Below are 19678 nucleotides of genomic sequence, written 5' to 3'. Positions count from 1 at the left end.
TGAAAGAGAAAGAGTTTTCTAGACAAGCAAAAGCTGAACTTCATCACCACTAGACCAGCCTTAGAAGAAGTGTTAAAGGGACTTCTTTAAACTGAAATGAAAGGACACTAATTAGTAACAGGAAAACATATAGAACTATATACAATGAATATATTTTTGAAACATTTTTATGCTAATGTTTTCTCCTCCACAAGGTAAGTTCCTTCAATACAAGAACCTTTTCTCCTTTTATTTTTAATTCCCTGCATTGCTGCTGAGTATAGAGCAGGTGTTGGTCAGCTATAACAAACTGCCTATTTTTGTACAGCCCTATTTTGTACACGGGCAGAGAATGGTTTTTACATTTTTAAATGGATTAAAAAAGTCAAAATAAAAATATTTTGTGACATTTGAAAATTATATGAAATTCAGATTGCAGTGTCCATGAAAAGAGTTTTATTGGAACACATTCACATTCATTCGTTATGTATTTGTTCATGGCAGCTTTCGTGCTACAATAGCAGAGCTGATTAGTTGCGACAGAGACCATATGTGGCCAGAAAGCCTAAAGTATTTGGTATCTGGCCTTTTATAGAAAAAATTTGCTAAACTCCGTGTGAAGTAATAAGAAACATATGTATTGGTCTCTGCCCCTAGTTCATGACACAGAACTCTTAACCTTTGTAAGTAGGGTGCTAGGAGCTACCCAGGATATAGTCTTCTCATAGTGATAGCAGAAGTGCAAGAAAGCAAGCCAACCTCAGAAGTCCTTCCCCCTCCCCTCCCCTTGTGTATTCTTTCCTCCCTCCTTTATATTCTGTCCCTGAGGTGGAACCAACTTATGTAGAGGTATTAAATTGGATTTAGAATTTTCTTCTAGTATATAGAGAACATAGAAAATAATAGAGAATACTCTTATAGCCATTACTTGGTTTTCTCAAATTTTAACATTGACTCATTTATTTCAAATCTTCCCTTTTAATTATTTTGGAAATAAAACTTTACAGTTACAGTTGAAAACTCCATGTATCTGTCTCAAACTTCATTTCACTCCATTTCTTAGAAATAATCACTGCCTTTAATTTGGTGTTTATCATTCCAGTTGAAGATTATAACATTCTCATATATCCAATGTCCTTCTCTAGGGGATGATTATATTCATTCTCTAGCATTGACATTGGACTTAGCCAGGTGACTTCCTTTGACCAATGAAATGACAGCAGAAATGATATCCATTATGTTCAAGCAAAATCGTTGAGTCAGTTTGTAGTTTGCTATGTTCTTTTTTACCTCTGCTATGTTCCAGATTGCCCCAACAGCCTGAACCCGATTCAATGTCATGTGGAGTAGAGGTGCAGCCAATATGTGATAGATAGGTAGCATGAACAATATATAAACCTTCCTTGTTGTAAGCCACTGAGATTTTAAGGTTATTACTATAGCATAACCTACCCTATTTTGGCTGTTATATTTTCCATGCTTTTTTAATGTTAAATATTATATTTATATATGTATATTTGTTGATACAGCTAGCTCTTCTTTTATTTTCACTGCTATGTAGTTGTGTATACTATTTTATAAATTGGTATAAATATGCCAGTTCATAAATAAATAATTAATTTATCTATGTTCATGTAGATGGACATTTACCTTGTTTCCAATTTTATCAGTCGGCTACTGCTGTGTAACAGACAACCACAAAATGTCAGTGGCCTAGGGGCCAGCCCAGTGGTGTAGTAGTTAAGTTCACTCACTCCACTTTGGCGGCCCAGGGTTTGTGGGTTCAGATCCCAGGCGCAGACCTACCCACTGCTCATTATACCCGTGTCGCAGAGCTTGACATGCTCGTCAAGCCATGCTGTGGCAGCATCCCACATATAAAACAGGAAGATTGGCACAGATGTTAGCTCAGAGACTTTTTCCCTCAAGCAAAAAAGAGGAAGATTGACAATAAGCTGTTAGCTCAGGCACAATCTTCCTCACCAAAAAAAAAAACCAGTGGCATAAAACAGGAAGCATTTATTTAGCTCATGCATCTGCAGGTCACATGAAGTATATATACTCTGCTGACCTCAGCTGGCCTTGCTTTGTAGATAGGCTAGAAGTTAGTTAATCTAGGCTAGGGCAGCTCTGCTTCCTGGTTTTGTAAGCGGAGTTGTCAGTCTGCTCTATATGTTTCTCATCCTTTTTATACCACTTGGCTATACAGGATATATTTTTCTTATAGTGTTGGCAGAGGTGCAAGAAAGCAAGCCAAACTCAGAAGTCCATTTTAAGCATCTATTTATGTCATAACTGCTAATATCCCATTGGCCAAAGCAAGTCATGTGGCTAGACAAGTCACGTAGCTAAGCCTAAAGTCAAGGGATTTTCCATGGAAGTCAAGGAGAAGGGAGGGAGTATTTGAGAACAATAATTTAACATGCCAATATTTTTTTTTTTTAAGATTTTATTTTTCCTTTTTCTCCCCAAAGCCCCCCAGTACATAGTTGTATATTCTTCGTTGTGGGTCCTTCTAGTTGTGGCATGTGGGACGCTGACTCAGCGTGGTTTGATGAGCAGTGCCGTGTCCGCGCCCAGGATTCGAACCAACGAAACACTGGGCCGCCTGCAGTGGAGCGCGCGAACTTAACCACTCGGCCACGGGGCCAGCCCCAACATGCCAATATTTTTACTATTACAAATCATACTGCAGTGAACATTCTTCCATATGTCTCCTGGTGCATATTTGCAAGAAGTTGTTTTTAGCATATACCTGAAAATGGACTTGCTGGCCCATCAGATACATTCCTCTTCAAATTTGCTAAACATTGCCATTGATTTCCAGAGTAGTTACAATAATTTATATTCTCTCCAAGAATATATGTCTTCTCCTCTGCATCCCTGCAACACAGGGATGACTTAAACTTTTAGCGATCTGATGGGAATGAATTATTATCTTTGTGGTTTTATTTTGCCTTTCACTAGCAACTAGTGAGGCTAGTGCCTCTGAATGTTTATTGGCTATTCACATTGCCATTTCTATGACTTGCTGATTTATCTTCTCTGCTCACTTTTCTTCTTTTAAATTATTTTATAGAAGTCACATTGGTTTAAAACATTGTGTAAATTTCAGATGTACATTATTATATTTCAGCTTCTGAAAAGACTGCATTGGTTCAGCACCAATAGTCTAGATTTTCTCTGTCACCATACATTTGTGCCCCTTTATCCTTTTTGTCCTGCCCGCACCGCCTTCCCCTCTGGTAATGACCAATCTGTTCTCCTTATCTATGTGCTTGTTTGTTTATCTTTCACACCTGGGTGAAATCATATGGTATTTCTCTTTCTCTGACTGATTTCGCTTAGTGTAATACCCTCAAGGTCCATCCATGTGGTCGCAAATGGCATGATTTTGTCTTTTTATGGCTGAGTAGTATTCCATTGTGTATATTTTTATACACATATATACACCACATCTTCTTTATCCATTTATCTATTGATGGGCACTTGGGTTGCTTCCAAGTCTTGGCTATTGTAAACAATGCTGCAGTGAACATAGGAGTGTATATAACTTTTTGAATTAGTGTTCTCATGTTCATTGGATAAATGCCCAGAAGTGGAATAGCTGGATCATATGGTATTTCTATTTTTAATTTTTGAGAAATCTTCATACTGTTTTCTGTAGTGGCTGTACTAGCAGTGTTTAAGTTCCTTTTTCTCCATATCTTCTCCAACACTTGTTATTTCTTGTCTTTTTAATAATATCTGCTCACGGGCCTACAATGGAGAAAAGAAAGTCTCTTCAACAAATGGTGCTGGGAAAACTGGACAGCCACATGCAAAAGATTGAAAATTGACCATTCTTTTTCACCACACACCAAAATAAACTCAAAATGGATCAAAGACCTAAAGATTAGGCCTGAGACAATAAGTCTTTTGGAAGAGAATATAGGCAGTACACTCTTTGACATCAGTTTCAAAAGAATCTTTTCGAACACTGTAACTCCTCAGTTGAGGGAAACAATAGAAAGAATAAACAAATGGGACTTCATCAGACTAAAGAGCTTCTTCAAGGCAAGGGAAAAAAGAATTGAAACAAAAAAACAGCTCACTAATTGGGAAAAAATATTTACAAGCCACTTATCCGACAAAGGGTTAATCTCCATAATATACAAAGAACTCACACTGCTTAACAACAAAAAAACAAACAACCCGATCAAAAAATGGGCAGAGGACATGAACAGACATTTCTCAAAAGAAGATATGAATATGGCCAATAGACACATGAAAAGATGTTCATCATCGCTAATCATCAGGGAAATGCAAATCAAAACTACACTAAGATATCACCTTACCCCCGTTAGATTGGCAAAAACATCCAAAACCAAGAAGGACAAATGTTGGAGAGGTTGTGGAGAAAGAGGAACCCTCATACACTGTTGGTGGGAATGCAAACTGGTACAGCCACTATGGAAAACAGTATGGAGATTTCTCAAAAAGTTAAAAATAGAAATACCCTATGACCCAGCCATGCCATTACTGGGTATCTATCCTAAGAACCTGATATCAGATATCTCAAGAGTCCGTTGCACCCCTATGTTCATCGCAGCATTATTTACAATAGCCAAGACGTGGAACCAGCCTACATGCCCAGAAACTGATGATTGGATAAAGAAGATGTGGTATATATACACAATGGAATACTACTCAGCCATAAAAAAAAGACGAAATTGGCCCATTCACAACAATGTGGATGGACCTCGAGGGCATTATGTTAAGCGAAATAAGTCAGTCAGAGAAAGACGAACTCTATATGACTCCACTCATAGGTGGAAATTAGTATATTGAGAAGGAGATCTGATCGGTGGTTACCAGGGAAAAGGGGGGGTGGGGGGAGGGTACGGAGGGGGAAGTGGTGTACCCACAACATGACTAACAAAAATGTACAACTGAAATTTCACAAGCTTGTAATCCATCATAACATTAATAAAAAAAAATAATAATAATAATATCTGCTCACTTTTCTATTTGATGTCTTTTTGATTAGTAAAAGTACTTTATATATTCTCTATTGAAATCTGTCATAAATATTGCAGGTATCTTCTAGTCTGTGGCCTGTCTTTTTATTTTGTTTATGGTAATTTTAATATACAAAAGTTGCTAGTATTTTCAAATGTATCAGTCTTCCCCTTGATGGTTTGTACTGTTCCTTTTTAACTGTTTTATTGAGGTATAGTTTACATAGAATAAAAAGTACATATTTTAAGTGTTTGAGGAGTCTGGACATACTAGTCACGTGTATATACTCATGAAGCCATCAGCACAGTCAATATTATGAACATATTCATCATCCCCAAAAGTTTCTTCATACTCATTTGTAGTCCTTCCTTCCCACTTTTTCCTGCTCTCTCAAGTCCTAGGCAACCACTTTATCTGCTATCTGCCTTCCAAATCCTTACTGATTTTCTGTGTCTACTTTCTCTGTCAATTATTGAAAGAGGAATGTTGATCTTCAACTTTAATTGTGTGTTTGTCTATTCATCCTTTCAATTTTATCAGTTTTTGCTTCAAATATCTTGAAGTGCTCTTACTAGGTGCATACACTTTTATGATTATTCTGCCTGGGTGAATTCACTCTCATATGATTATATAATTAACTCTATCCCTGCTAATATTTTTTTTCTCTGAAGTCCACATAGTCTAATATTTATGTAGCCACTCTTTCTTTTGATTAGTTTTTCATGATATCTTTTGCTATCCTGTTACTTTTAACCTACATATATCATCTTTAAAATGAGTTTCTTATAGACAAGTTGGATCTTGTTTTTTTATCCAATATGTTAGTTTCTACCTTTTAATTAATGTTTAGATGATTTATATTTAATGTAATTGTTGATATGTTTGGATTTAGGTCTACTGTTTTATCATTTGTTTTCTCTTTTTTCCCCCTCTCTGTGTTCCTCTTCTACCCCTTTCCTGCCTTCTTCTTGGATTATTTGTATTTTTTAAATATTTCATTTTAATTGATCATTTGGGTTTTGGTACTATATTTCTTTGTATGTCTTTAGTGATTGCTGTAGGGATTTTAATATACATAATTAACTTTTCACAGTGAGGGGGACTAAAAGTGGCCACCCCAAGATATGTCTCTTTGGTGTGAGGATTATTTTGGGCTGGTTACTTTTTTTTTTTAATTGCAGTAACATTTGATTATAACATTATATAGCTTTCAGATGTACATCATAATGTATTTCGAATTCTGTGTAGATTACATCATGTTCACCACCCAAAAACCAGTTATAATCCATCCCCTCACTTGTGAACCTAATCACCCCTTTTGCCTTCCTCTGCTTCCCGTCTGGTAAACACCAATCCAATCTCCATTGCTATGTGTTTGTTTGTCGTTGTTTTTATCTTCTACTTATGAGTGAGATCATACAGTATTTGACTTTCTCCCTCTGACTAATTTCACTCAGCATAATACTCTCAAGGACCATCCATGTTGTCACAAATGGCCAGATTTCATCATTTCTTATGGCTGAGTAGTATTCCATTGTGTATAAATACTATATCTTCTTTATCCATTCGTCCCTTGATGGGCACCTAGGTTGCTTCCAAGTCTTGGCTATTGTGTATAATGCTGCAATGAACGTAGGGGGTACATGTATCTTTCTGAAGCCTTTGTTTGCGTTTTCAAGTTCTTTGGATAAGTACCCAGCAGTGGGATAGCTGGATCATATGGTAGATCTATTCTTAATTTTCTGAGGATACTCCATGCTGCTTTCCATAGTGGCTGCACAAGTTTGCACTTCCTGGGCTGGTTACTTTTAAAAACTGCAGACAGGAAAGAAACTCTGAGAAGTAGAATTTACTTACCCTTTGTTAAGATACATTTACGTTTGTAAAGGAATTCTCCATCTGTAAAGGTGTTTCCCTCTCTGTACCAGGAAGAGGAGGGGATGACCTTATCTCTAGAAACTCTTAATCAATGCAGAAGGCAAGGACTTAAATCTGCATGATAACCTTACTCTTGTTTACTGTGCTTTTCTGGTGATCTCCCATAACTGGCTCCCCCCCACCCCCAACATCCTCCTTTGTCTTTAGCTGAGGGTGGTATTTAAGCAGAGAGCTTCTGCCATTTTGTGAGTTGCTCAGTTTGCCTGAGCCTCTCCCATGTATACATCTTCTAAAGCTTTGTTTAATTTTCTCCTGTTATTCTATCATGTGAATTTAATTCATTGTCCAGCCAGAAGGACCCAGAGTGGGTAGAGGAACTCTCTTCCTCCCCTACAACAGTTTACTGAGAATTTATATTTTATTGCTTCAAGTGGAATATAGGTATCTTACCACTGTATAGGTCCCTCCTCAGTTTATGGTTTAGTGTCATATGTATTACATCTATATACATTGTAAACTCCACCAAACATTGAGTTTTTATTTCAGCCATCATACATAAAAAACTTAAGAGGAGAAAATAGTGTGTTATATATATATAGATAGTAACTATTTCTATTGCTCTTTCTTTATTCCCTAAGTTCCACATTTCCATCTGGTGTCATTTCCTTCACCCTGAATGATAGAACACATCTTAGAGCAGGTCTACTGGTCATGAGTTCTTTAAGTTTTCCTTGATCTGAGAGTGTGTTTATTTTCTCTTCATTCTTGAAGAATATTTTCACTAGATAAAGAATTCTGTGTTGAAGTTCTTTTCTTTCAGCACTTTAAACTGGCTGTTTCAGAGAGATTTTCCTTTGCCTTTGGTTTTCAGCAGTTTGATTTCCTTTTTTTTTTTTTTCATTTGTCTTGTTCTGGGTTTACCAGGCATCTTGAATCTGTAATGAAATTGCTGAAGACAGCATAAAGTGAGATGAGGTGGTATCTGGGGAGGAATTCTAAGAAGTACGTATATTTAGGAGACAGCAGGATAACCATCAAAGGAGTTTAAGAAGGTGTTAGCAAGAATATTTGAAGATAATTGGGAGAAAGTTGAAATGTAGATCTTAAGCAAATTATTTAACATCTCTAAATCTTAGTTTTCTCATTTGTAAAATTAGGATAACAGTAGCAACTAATTTGTAGGGTTATGAAAATTAAATAATATATGTAAAGCACATGTTACAGTACCTAGAAAAAAGGCTCAATAAATAGTAAGTTATTGCAGTGATTATTAATACAAAAGATAAAACCAAGTGACTACACTCTCTCTTATATCTGATGAACTAGAACTATACTTTCTTTTGCTGGCTTATATTAGCTTGCATTGCTGAAAAATATCATTTTAATGAATTTTTAGGATAAATTTAAATATTAAACTGAAAAATGAATCTCTCAGTTTTTGAGAGGGAGCTGGGACTTCTCAACTAAAATTATTTGGTTTCCATTTACCTAAGCTCTAAGTTATAGATCTTGAAATGATATACTTGATTCAGTTGCACTTTTGTCTTTTGACAAAATTGAGTTGCTATCATCTTTAAAACAATCTCCTTTTAAATGTTCACTCTGAGGTTTAAACTGAGACTATTCTTACACTATTTCTGCACTTTATTTTTGGTGTGAATGCAAGAAGAGAGGGTACTGCCACAATTAAAAGATTGTTAGACTTAAAATCAGAAAACAATCATATAATCTTTCTGGGCATCAGCTTTCTCATTAGTAAAACGGGGAAGTAGTGTTCATATCAAACTGTGAGCATCAAATAACTGAAAGTTCTTTGAAAAAAAGTCTAAGAATTGTAGGAAGCCCCCTAGGAAAAAGAGCATAACATCCAGTCTTTCTAAGCTGGGACCCAAAGAACGAGGGTGGAGAAATGGAAGGAAACCATGTCATATGGGAGTCATCAGAGCATCATTTTCAAACTACACTTGCTCTGTTTCTTCTTTCATTCTTTATACTGTCCCCCTACCCCCAATAATTAGGCCTATTAGAATCTCTAGAGAAATAGTGAGTAAGGATAGTTGGAATTATTTCATACATCTGCGTTTCCCACACTTCACCCCTAACCATGTTAAGAACATCTGATCTAACCATCTGTTTTCATTTGACAGGTAAAGAAATGAAAATATAACAAGATGAAATAATCATTTCTTCCAACTTAAAATTATGAATCTCTTGGCCTGCTTTATGTCTGTATTTGCTTATAAATGACAAGAATTCTCAGTACGTGCCAGGCTGTCTTTTTATACCCCTCCATTTTTTGCAAATGCACATAGTAAAATATTTTCCAAACTTCAATAAAGAACATTCAATGAAAAACACCAATCTGTTCTATCTTCTCAAACCACCCCCTCCAGTTCATATCACAGAAGCAATCACTTTTAAAATTTTAAGTTAACTTTTGAGTTCTTTTGGGTATTACCCTAATAACTTGAAATGTGGCATTTGAATTGAAATGTGCTATAATTGTAAAATACATACCAGAGTTTGAAAATTTAGTATAAAAAAAGGTAAAATATCTCAATAATTTTTATATTGATTACATGTTTAAATGATGCTATTTTGGATATATTTTAGTTAAATATGGTACATTATTGGAATTAACTTTACCTGTTTCTTTTTACTTTTTAAAAAGTGACTATTAGAAAATTTTAAATTATACACATGGCTTACCTTTGTTGCTCACATTATATTTTTGTTGAACAGTGCTGCTCTAATTAGTAAGCGTATTATTTCCCTTAGTTCATATACCAAGTTTTGCTCATGAGATATCTGATTCTAGTCTGATTCTCATTCCCTTGTAAAGGACTAAGAAGGGTTTTTTCTGGAACCTTTAGGGTTTTCTTATTCTTGATATTCTGAAATTTCACAAGCATACACTTAGTTGTAGGTAGTTTTTGTTCATTTTGCTTAGAATACTTGGTAGGACATTTTAGTTTGTGTCACTCTTCAGCTCTGAGAAATCTTCTGCTAACAATTTTTGGATTATTTCCTCCCTGTTTCTGAGTGAGAAAGGGTCTTATATATTAGATCTCTTGGATTGAGTCTCTGTTTTTCTATAATTCTCTCTAGTATTTTCTGTTTTCCATCCTGTTGTCTTTTTGGCAGTGGTCTTGGGAAGTGACCTTATCCTAATATTTTGACTGTATATTAAAAAATAGAGGAAGATAGGCAATCATAGCTTTAATTGTCTACAACTCTTTCTTGTTCTCTGTGCTTTTATCATAGAAGTGTGTTCTGCCTTTATGATTGTGATATCTTCCCGACTATGTGAGATTTCAAATTGGATTTGTTCTTCAAATTTCCTTCTGTTTCCTAACTTATCTCTTTCTTTTGTAGTCAGTGGTTCATTTTGTTCAGGGCAGGCTTCTAGAAGGTGAAGCACATTTTAAATAAGGAGAATGTATAACCAAATTTGTAGAAGCAGAAATGCAGAAATGCAAAAATCTCCTCTGGGAGCAGTGATAATCCAATCATTGTAATACTGGGGGCATAATGAGATAAGGGCCTGAACTAGCGTGAATATAGTGAGAACTAAAAGAAAAGAACTGAGTAATTATAGAAGTAAAATAAATATAATTGGGAATTGATTTTTCTCCTCTGAGGAACTCCTACAGAACCCTCTTATTGAATTAATTGTACACCCCTTTCTAACTAAATTGTGGCTTCAAGGAAGGGATTGTATCTTACTCATTCATTTTTTTTTATAGATATTTGTTGATCAAGCACTATTCCAAGTGCTGGGCTAAAGCAATAGGCAAAGACAAAACATCTCTGCCCTCAAGGGCACTTAATGTATTTACTTATGTCTTTCACAGTTCTTAGAATTCAATACTAAGTATTCCCAAGGTAAATATTTATTGTTTAACCCAACTTTAAATGGTAATATCAAGATGGTCTATTTGTATCTGTTTAGATGTGTACAAAATTTCTTTTGATATTAAACTCTTCCCTTTTTAAGTTAGTACAAAAAAAATTTTATGCATTCAGATTAAACTAATATCCCTCACCTTATTTAGAGGTAATATAGCACCTTGATGTAATGAAAAGAGTACCACCCTGGGAAGAGTCTAGGGTTCCGGTTTGGCTCTGCTGTTGAATAGGTTTGCACATGAACTTTTACCTTCTTTATCCTCTCAGAACCTCACTTTCTCATATGTAAAATAAAAAGTTCTCTCTTAGCACTGACACTTTGAATCTGAAAGTGGAACAAAATTTTCATTCCTGTGACCTTTGAATAATATGGCTAAACCATCTAGTATGTTTAATTGAATGACTGAAAACAAAACTAAGGGTGTCGTTTTGTATGTTTCACTTGAGTTGTAATCAGTGACAAAATATTGTTTTTTTCTCTTACAGACTTGGGGCTGGATCAATATATAGTAAAACGATTTGATGGAAAGGTGAGAAAACTATGACACATGTATGTCCTGTTGTTTACTAAGAACTTTTTAAGGTTCCTCTAGAATTATGTGTGAGAGAGTTCTGAATACCTGTTTTCTTATCAAAAAAGCATGTGTTTAGGTTGGGAGACCTGTAAGTGCCTTCAGGCGCTTCTACAGAAAGAACCAAGCAGAAGGTTCTTCTATATTTTTCCATATAAGGTAATACATGGGTTGCCTTCTGCATATGTTAATGGCTAATTCAGTATATGTTGACTTCTGAATTTTAATTCAATAGCTGCCATAAAGGTTAACAAGCCCCTCAATGTTACATTTGCATTTCTTATAAAAACACCTATGTCCATGCAAATAATCCATGACCAATCTATAAATGAAAATTTGGGTGACTTTATTCTGAGCCAAAATGTGAGGACCATAGCCCAGGGCCTTCCTTCCCGAAGGAAGGAAGGGCACCAAAGAAGTGGGGTGTATAGAGTGGTTATATACCCTCAAAGAGGATGTTTCACATATGATTGAAATGTCCCTTTTACAATAGTCACAAGACTGCTCTGTCAGCACAGCGATTGATGGACACAGCAGGCGGTAGGTTTGCTGCCTCGATGGACACAGAAGGGTGGCAGGTCTGTTGTCTCGAGCTAGGTGGTCACAGGTGAGCACAGCAGTCAATTCCTAGCCTAGGGAGAGATGCTTATCCTTAAGGAAATGCCAGTGTTGGGGGAAGTTCTACTTTTATCTTAAGGGCATTTGTTCTTGCCATAGGAAATGTTTAAAGCAGAAATACAATGCCTGCTCAATGACCATGTCAGGCCCCTTTGGAAAAACAAAGTCAGGCCGAATTAGTTTTGCACCAAATGTCTTCCTCATATACTCCAATATATCCTATTGCTTGCCATTTCTATTTGTCGCCTATCTGATTTGACCTTCCTCAAACTTTGAAAGTATGTATATAGCAATAATCCTAACTACAAAATCACAGAAGTCCTTACTAGTGCTTTTATAATAATTATGAAGACCACCCCAAATTTGCATTATACTTACTTACAGTTCTTTATTTTATGCCTGAATTATTCGTCTAATAAACATTCTTAAGTACAGAAAATGAAATTTTCAGTTTTATAATCTCAAAGCAGTCAGTTAAACATGTTTTTCCCTTTCAGGCTGAATTCTCCAAAAAGGAAAAGAAAATATTACACAGGGTCATAAAGAAAAGGAAAAGGTCAATTTTAAAGAGGAGGAAGAAAGTACCTCAGAAAGAAGAAAGAGCCAGGAATGTCTCTACAAAGCTTAAGGAGAAGGAAATCAGAAAGAAAATCATGAAGTGGCTGGAAAAGGCAGGATCACAAAAGAGAGTCTAGATGGGTAGAGTTCAGGGCTAGTAGAAACTGATCTTGCAGGAATGTGTCCATTCTGCATCATTACATAAAATTCCATATAATGGTAAGGTGAAGGTAGAAGTGCTAAGGTCTTTTGCACAAGTAGAAAGAATGAGGGGCTGCCTTAACAGTTAAGAGATCTCAGTCAAGGCTTCCTGCCTAAAAATTACCTTTCCCATTCAGGTGGCACAGTGCCTCTATCTGTGGGTGTTCTCTTTTTAAAGTCACATATTCTAAAGTAAAGAATGATCAAAAAGAAAGGGCATTGAACTAGATGTTAGGAGACCTAGATTCAGAGTCTTGGCTCTGCTTTGGAACAGCCTCATCTCTGATCCTTGGTATCTCTGCTTTATGTAAAGTACCGTATCTATGTGAGGGGTTACTGCAGACACTGATGTCGGGGTCTGATTTCAGAGTCTCTGGCAGGTCAGGGCCCTGTCTCATCTGTATTTGTGTCACTAGAGTCTGGCATATGCCTGACATATAGGAGGTAACCAATAAATGTTTAATGACTTGGAAAAAATCAACAAGTCAATCGCATATTCCTTGGAGATATGACTCATTGAGCCAATGATATCTTATAGCAAAATCAGTTTAACAAATCACTTTTTTTGCTCATGGAAGGAATCCAGAGTAGCATGAGAATTCAGTCCTCTATTGTTCTATGTATGTAAACCTGAAAACATGTAAACAAGTTAAATATATGCAAGTTGAACAGCAAATTTACAAGTTATGAGGAGAATTTTTATTCCTAGAGACCGCCCAAATATAAAACCTCTAATAGTAACGTTTCACACATACTCTTTAAATTTTTCCTGTTTTGGCCAGTAACAATCCACTTGATGCTAAAAATTTACAGCTTCTGGCATAACTGATGAGCTCCACTTTTGTTTCAATTATATTAAATTTATGAGCTCTGCATTTCTTATCATTAGTGTCATTTGTATTTTTCTGATTTCCACTTATTTTTATAAAATAGCAAGAGTAAAATGCAATAAAACATTAAGGTTTTGAGTACCCACCTTTCTGTGGAGAGAAAAATGGCAGTACTTCTGTGTTTAGAAGGCAAACTTAACAGATTGTAGTTGCAAATGTTTGTGCACTAGAGCATAAAATTCTGAAATCAGAGGAGGAAAGGCAAGATTTAGGGATATCAATCTATAATATTTGAAAGTAAGACTTTTACGAAAGTCAGGCACGTGAAAGTTGATTTTATGGTACGAGGGCAACAGGTTCTGAAAGAGAATAGAGGAATGGAAGACTTGCATACGGAGGTATGGAACTGAGCTTGTGGCCCTGAGCCCGCCAGCTTATCCCCTAGCAAAGAGTGCAGAGATTTTTCTTTCCTCTATGTTATGAGATGCATATTTTATCCATTTGCCAAATTCTTCATTTAAATCCTGTATTAATTTCCATGGAATATACTCTTACGATCTTGTTTTGGAGTGAAGGTTATGCTTCTTGAATAGGATTTTTAAACTGAGTTCACCTCTGGTTTATTTCTTTATTAATTGTCTTTTCTTTCATATGAAGTTTAAGAAGGTAATTTCTATGCTGTTTTTAAACCTTATGTAATGAACAATGAAAAATTCATTCAGTGTTTAATCAGTGCATAAGTTTTTCCAGGAATTTTTGCCATGTATGAAGTCCTTCGCTTGATAATTATGATAAGGATCAATGCTTATGCAACTGTTGATCTTATTATTTTCTTTTGGATCTTCATTATTCTTTTGTTCTCTCAATCAGAAAATCTTAAATCTTAAGTAGCAGTTTCCAGAGTATATAAATCCCAAGGCAATTTCCTGTTGAAAAAACAGATTTTTGTGGTAATTATAGTAAATTTCATGTATGATAGCCAGAAATTTATTAGAAAGCTAATACCCTAGGGGAATTTCCTTTTGAACTTGCTTTGATTTTTAAATGAGTAATTTTCTCTCTCTCTCTCTTTTTTTTTTAACTTGGAAGATAAACTAGTTACGAACTACTTAGAGAAAGAAATATTTACTCCTATCCTCTTATCCCCCATTGTTTTAACACACTATTTAATAAAGTCTGTTATTGACCAGTAAGAAACACTAACTTATTTTATTGCCTTCTAATTAAATTGTACTTCAGGCTTTTTGTCATTGAAAGCAAGAACAAATGTAGAAATAGTATCATTTTCCTGGGATGTTTTATCATTTCTACTTGAATTTCATACAACCTCTAGATGCAAAGTAGAAAAGAATGGCCCAACAAATATTGACAAATAATTGGATAGTTATTTCTTGCTTTGATACCAATCATCTTTCTCCTCTTCTGTTTGACTAGAAAATTCCCTTCAGTAAACAAAACATTCCTGTTTCAACTGATAGTTAATAAAACTGAATTTGATTAAGCAGTTTTTTAATTTTTGGGAAGATCTTTTCCCAGAGCCTATCACTACCTTGTGTTAATGTACATTAATCCCTTACTCTTAGGATACTAGCAATTTCCTTGTAGAAAGTCATGAAATACATTATTATTGGCACTTGCATCATTTATGCCTTTCAAAATTATCTACTAACACAGGCATTATATAAAGAAGCTACAGTCAATGGCCTTTGGTTTTAAGAATATGTTTTGTAAATAAGTGATATTTTTAAAGTATTTAGACTAGGTTTAAAAGTTTAAAAACCTCAGAGCTTGAAAGAATTCAGATTTTGTCTTAGAGGATATTTGAAAATCATAATAAATAGCATATTAACACTATCATACAGATGGAAATCCAAAATATGGTCTGGCTTTTGTTTTAGTGTAATATGTCCAGTTAAAAAAAAACACACCCTCCCTCCACAATGTCCATGCGTTTTCCCTGTGATTTATTAATGCAGTTATATCATAAATTTTGGATTATTTCTTTAATGAAAACTATACTTTTCCTGGGTTTAATTTTTTATCATCTAATAATTAGTCTATAAAATGAAGCATCATTTCTAAGTAGAGCCTTTATATTACATAATCATCAAATATTTCTTTCGTTTAATCATTTAGTTGCTGTCTTTTATTGGTGTGGTTTATCTCAAGTGGTTTATACCTTTCGTTTCCCATCTCTTGTACCCCTCATCTTTTTCCTCAGCATACCAAGGAGAAAAATTGTGTCTTGTATCTTCTGTTCCCATTGCATGTAATAGACAATTTTCTCCAGATCAAACACCACCATGTTTTTTAAAAAGTTACGGTAGAAAGCTGCATGATCTAGGTAAAATTGTTTCTTAAGCAAAGAATACCAATAGTCCAGAGTTTTGATATAGTCCTTTTCTCTCTTCTAAAAACTTTAAAGTTCATACTCTTTTTTCAAGTAACAACAAATTGCCCATTGAAACTAATTGTCCATTATTATCATTCTGCCATGTATTTCTTTGTCAGAAAATAGATTTTTTAATCTTTCCTCCCTTCCAGGTTCCCTTTTCCCCCAACCTCTCCCTGAACATTTCAGAAATCATGCCTCTGGATTGAGTTTTTTTCATTATTTGTAATTACAGTCCCCTTAGAATCTCTCCAATTTGGAAGAAAGAATTAACATGTATTTTATTCCATTCCCTTTACAATACCTACAAGAATATTTGTTCACATGGAACAGGAAAACATTGTACATCAAATTAAAATGAAATATTGTCCACATTCAGGTGAAAGAGATAAAAATATGGTCAAAGCCTAGAAACAGAAATGCTGATTACAGTGTTTATAACAGAAAAGTTGATCAGCAGGAAAAAAGATGGGAGCCATAGTTAAAGACCAAAGCTTTAATAAAACCACATGCTTTTAATTGCTTGCCAGGTGAAAGTTCTTTTAAAAATATTGATAAATGAACTTTAAAATGCCATTCCCTTTAGGGGAAAGTCTTGGTTCCCCGAGAGGAGTGTGGGCACATTTTTTCCTGTAATGTAATACTTGGTGCATTATTCGAGTTGTAATTATTTACTTCATATCATAGATAAAATATGAGTCTGGAATAAAATTAAGTATAATATTACTTCTTGACATATACAGTGAGTTAAGTAAGGGATTTCCTGTCTTCTAAGAGTGAATTGTATTGCAGATCAAGAAAATGTAAATTAGGAGAGGGAGGGATGAAATTCTCATGGGGCAGAGTTTGGTGAATCTTCACATTTATTTGAGCTGCTTCAATTCTGCTCTCATTTATATAGAAGGTTACGATGTCCTTATGACTTCTCTGTTGTTAGTTAGGCACATCTCTCTCTCTCTCTCTTTCTTTTGGCTTCCAGAGACTTGAAACCAGTCAAGCCTGAATTCTTGGTGAATTGATATATTTATTCAGGGTTTTCTGTTGATAAATATGAATATGTAGACAGAATTTTATTGTTTTTGCTTCATATTTTTTTTGATCCATGTTTCTATTTGCCATTCCAATCCCATCTTTAAAGTAGAGTGTATCACTTGTGTTCTCTTTCTTTCATAATAGGGAAATTCTTACTTTAAAAAAACTATAACAGATTCCAAGAGAATGCATAAAGTATGTCAATTCCTTGAAGACTGAAGTTCTCCACAAATATTTCATTGTCATATATTATTTTAGGAGTGATGATTTATCGCTTTTAAAAAACTCTTTTAACATATTCACTCATTGGTTGTCAGTGGTTTATTTTTCCAGTTTAAAGTGAATCTCTAAATGAAAAATGCTTGACTCTATTTGTCTCTTGAGGGGATTATTACCAATAATAATATGAAAAAGAAGAATAGTTGAGGCTTTTTGAGTGTTTATTATGTGCCAAGCACTGTTCTAAGTACGCATAATAACACATAACTCATTTAATCCACACAACTACTCTTTTAGATAGCTTACTATTTTTATCATTATTTTACAAATAAGAAACTAAAATACATAAAAGTTAAGCAGCTTAACTTTTTTTTTTGACCTAGTATCATATAACTAATAAGCGATAGAGCCAGGATTCCAAATTAGTAGGCTGGCTTCAGAGTTCAGTGTCTTAAGCACTATCCTATGTCATCTTTTATATATCTAAACTATTTGTCTATGTGATCTATTTGTAAATAGAAATTTTTCTTGTCAAATAGTTCTTTTATTTTACTATCTTACTTAATGCCATTTGTGAAGAAAGGAAAACTTGATGTTTCATTTTCTTTTTGCTAATAGTGTTGAAGTTATTTTCTTCTGCTTTAATAAAGTATAGCTAGAAATCCATATTAACCTGAGAAATCACATAGTGTTTCATTTTAAAGAAAGAAAATAGAGGTATACAAATAATACCTGAATTTAGAAGTCAAACTTTCACCTTCACTGTTATTTGCTCTGTTATTTTCTCATATGCAATGAACACCAATTAGCATTTTGAAAAATAGTATGTCTTTTTTTTTTTATTGAAACCCTCACTCTTAAAATGAGTGCTGTCATCTGTATTTGAAAAATTAGATCTTGGCTCATTATAATGAAGATAATAGAGAAACTAATGTTTCCGTTACAAACTAAACTCTATTTACTCTTTCAAATGTTGATTGGTTATGTGTTAAATGTAGCATCATTTGAATGGGGCTACTCATTATGTCAGTCTTTAGATGAGCAAAAGTTTAGAATGTAATTATATTACCAAAGTAAACTCAGGTACTGATTCAGCATTTCAAGAAATCCTTTGGCACCTGTTACAATTTTCTGTTTTGTTTTTAGTCCCAGATTTTTTCATCTTCTTTTCCATCCAAAGTTTTTAAAATAAAGCCATTTTCTCATTTTTCTCTCTTCTTACAAATTAGCAGTTTTCATTCTTTTGTACACAGCACAGCCCTAAGAAAATTTGGCTTTGGTGCCTGAAATATTTTCCAAGGGATTTCCGATTCAAGCATCTCATATTTGACAGCTATATGTAAATGATTAGTAGATGTTATAAGTATGCTTAATTGAGTATGAAAATACAACATTATGGATTTCTGTGCTTGTTAGTGTATAATAGCACAGGATGAAAAGAATGTGACTTTAGATACAGACAGTCGTACCTTCAAATATGGATTTGCCACATACTTGCTAGGTAACCTTGAGCAAGAGACCACTTAATCTCTCTGTCAGTTACCTTCTCAGTAAAATCAGAATAGGTATAGTATCTGGCTCTACAAATTATAGCTATTTTGCATGACTTCGAACTCTTTACTCAATTTATGAAAGAAATTAGCTGCTATCATATATATTATCTTTCTTGGCTTGTATGAAATGCTATAATAGCATACCTTCTGCATAATTGGTCTCTCCGTGGTTCTTTCCCTCCCAGTTAAATCAGCTATAAAAATCTCCTTGTGCTATCTCCATAATGAGCCGTTGACCGGGATTAAATAGCTAGTCCGTGAACTGAAGAGAGACTTTTGGTTTGATTTCTCATATCTAAGCTGTCCTGTGTTCACAATGATTCATCTCACTCCTGCGCTGTAAAATCCTTTGGGCCTCTGTCACATCAGTCCTAGCCTTAGGCTTGTGAATTGCTAATAGCATATATCTTTCAGTCAAGAACTTTTATCATGCTACTAAGCTTGGTTTGAGAAGTATGGTAAGTTCAGGTCAAATTTTATTTCACAACCAGTCAAGTTTATTTGTTGCAAAAATTCTTTGAAACCATTTGATATTTGAAGATATTTTGGAGCGGTTCCCAGCTAAATTAGTTAACCTAAACTGCTTCATCAAATACCAGCCTCCATGATGACTGGCTTTTTATTACTAATGTGAATAGTACTTTATTTAGTGCAACATAATTTTGCAGGAGATCTGTTTCTAAGTAATCATTCTGAACTCTTCCTTTGAGTAGTTACTAATTCTCTGAACTTATCCGAATTTGGTTGCCTTGCCATGAAGTTAAAAAATATTGTATCCTTGAAAGCATAGTGAGACATCCTAATAAGAAGCCTTAATTAAAGAAATGCTTTGACTACCCATGCAAAAAAATGAAATGTTTGCTTTCCCTTTCTTTAAGAAACAGGTAATTATTCATGTGTTTTCTTTTTATAGTAGTATGAAATTTTTCTACAATT

The 19678-nt window shown here is 34.6% G+C and overlaps 1 protein-coding gene across 7 annotated transcripts in view; it reads left to right on the top strand.

Moving 5' to 3' along the window:
• MICU1 (mitochondrial calcium uptake 1) overlaps nucleotides 1-19678 on the top strand; it is a 266742-nt gene that overhangs the window by 104104 nt on the left and 142960 nt on the right. For all 7 annotated transcript variants that reach the window (XM_070489912.1, XM_014840267.3, XM_070489910.1 and 4 more), the window contains exon 5: nucleotides 11254-11297. In XM_070489912.1, coding sequence (XP_070346013.1) covers nucleotides 11254-11297 — 44 coding nt within the window. The remainder of the gene's footprint in view (nucleotides 1-11253; nucleotides 11298-19678) is intronic.

The sequence above is a fragment of the Equus asinus genome, chromosome 2 (assembly GCF_041296235.1).
Source record: "Equus asinus isolate D_3611 breed Donkey chromosome 2, EquAss-T2T_v2, whole genome shotgun sequence".
NCBI lineage: Eukaryota > Metazoa > Chordata > Mammalia > Perissodactyla > Equidae > Equus > Equus asinus.
The sequence above is the reverse complement of the archived record's forward strand: the minus strand, read 5'-3'. Positions and strand labels throughout refer to the sequence as shown.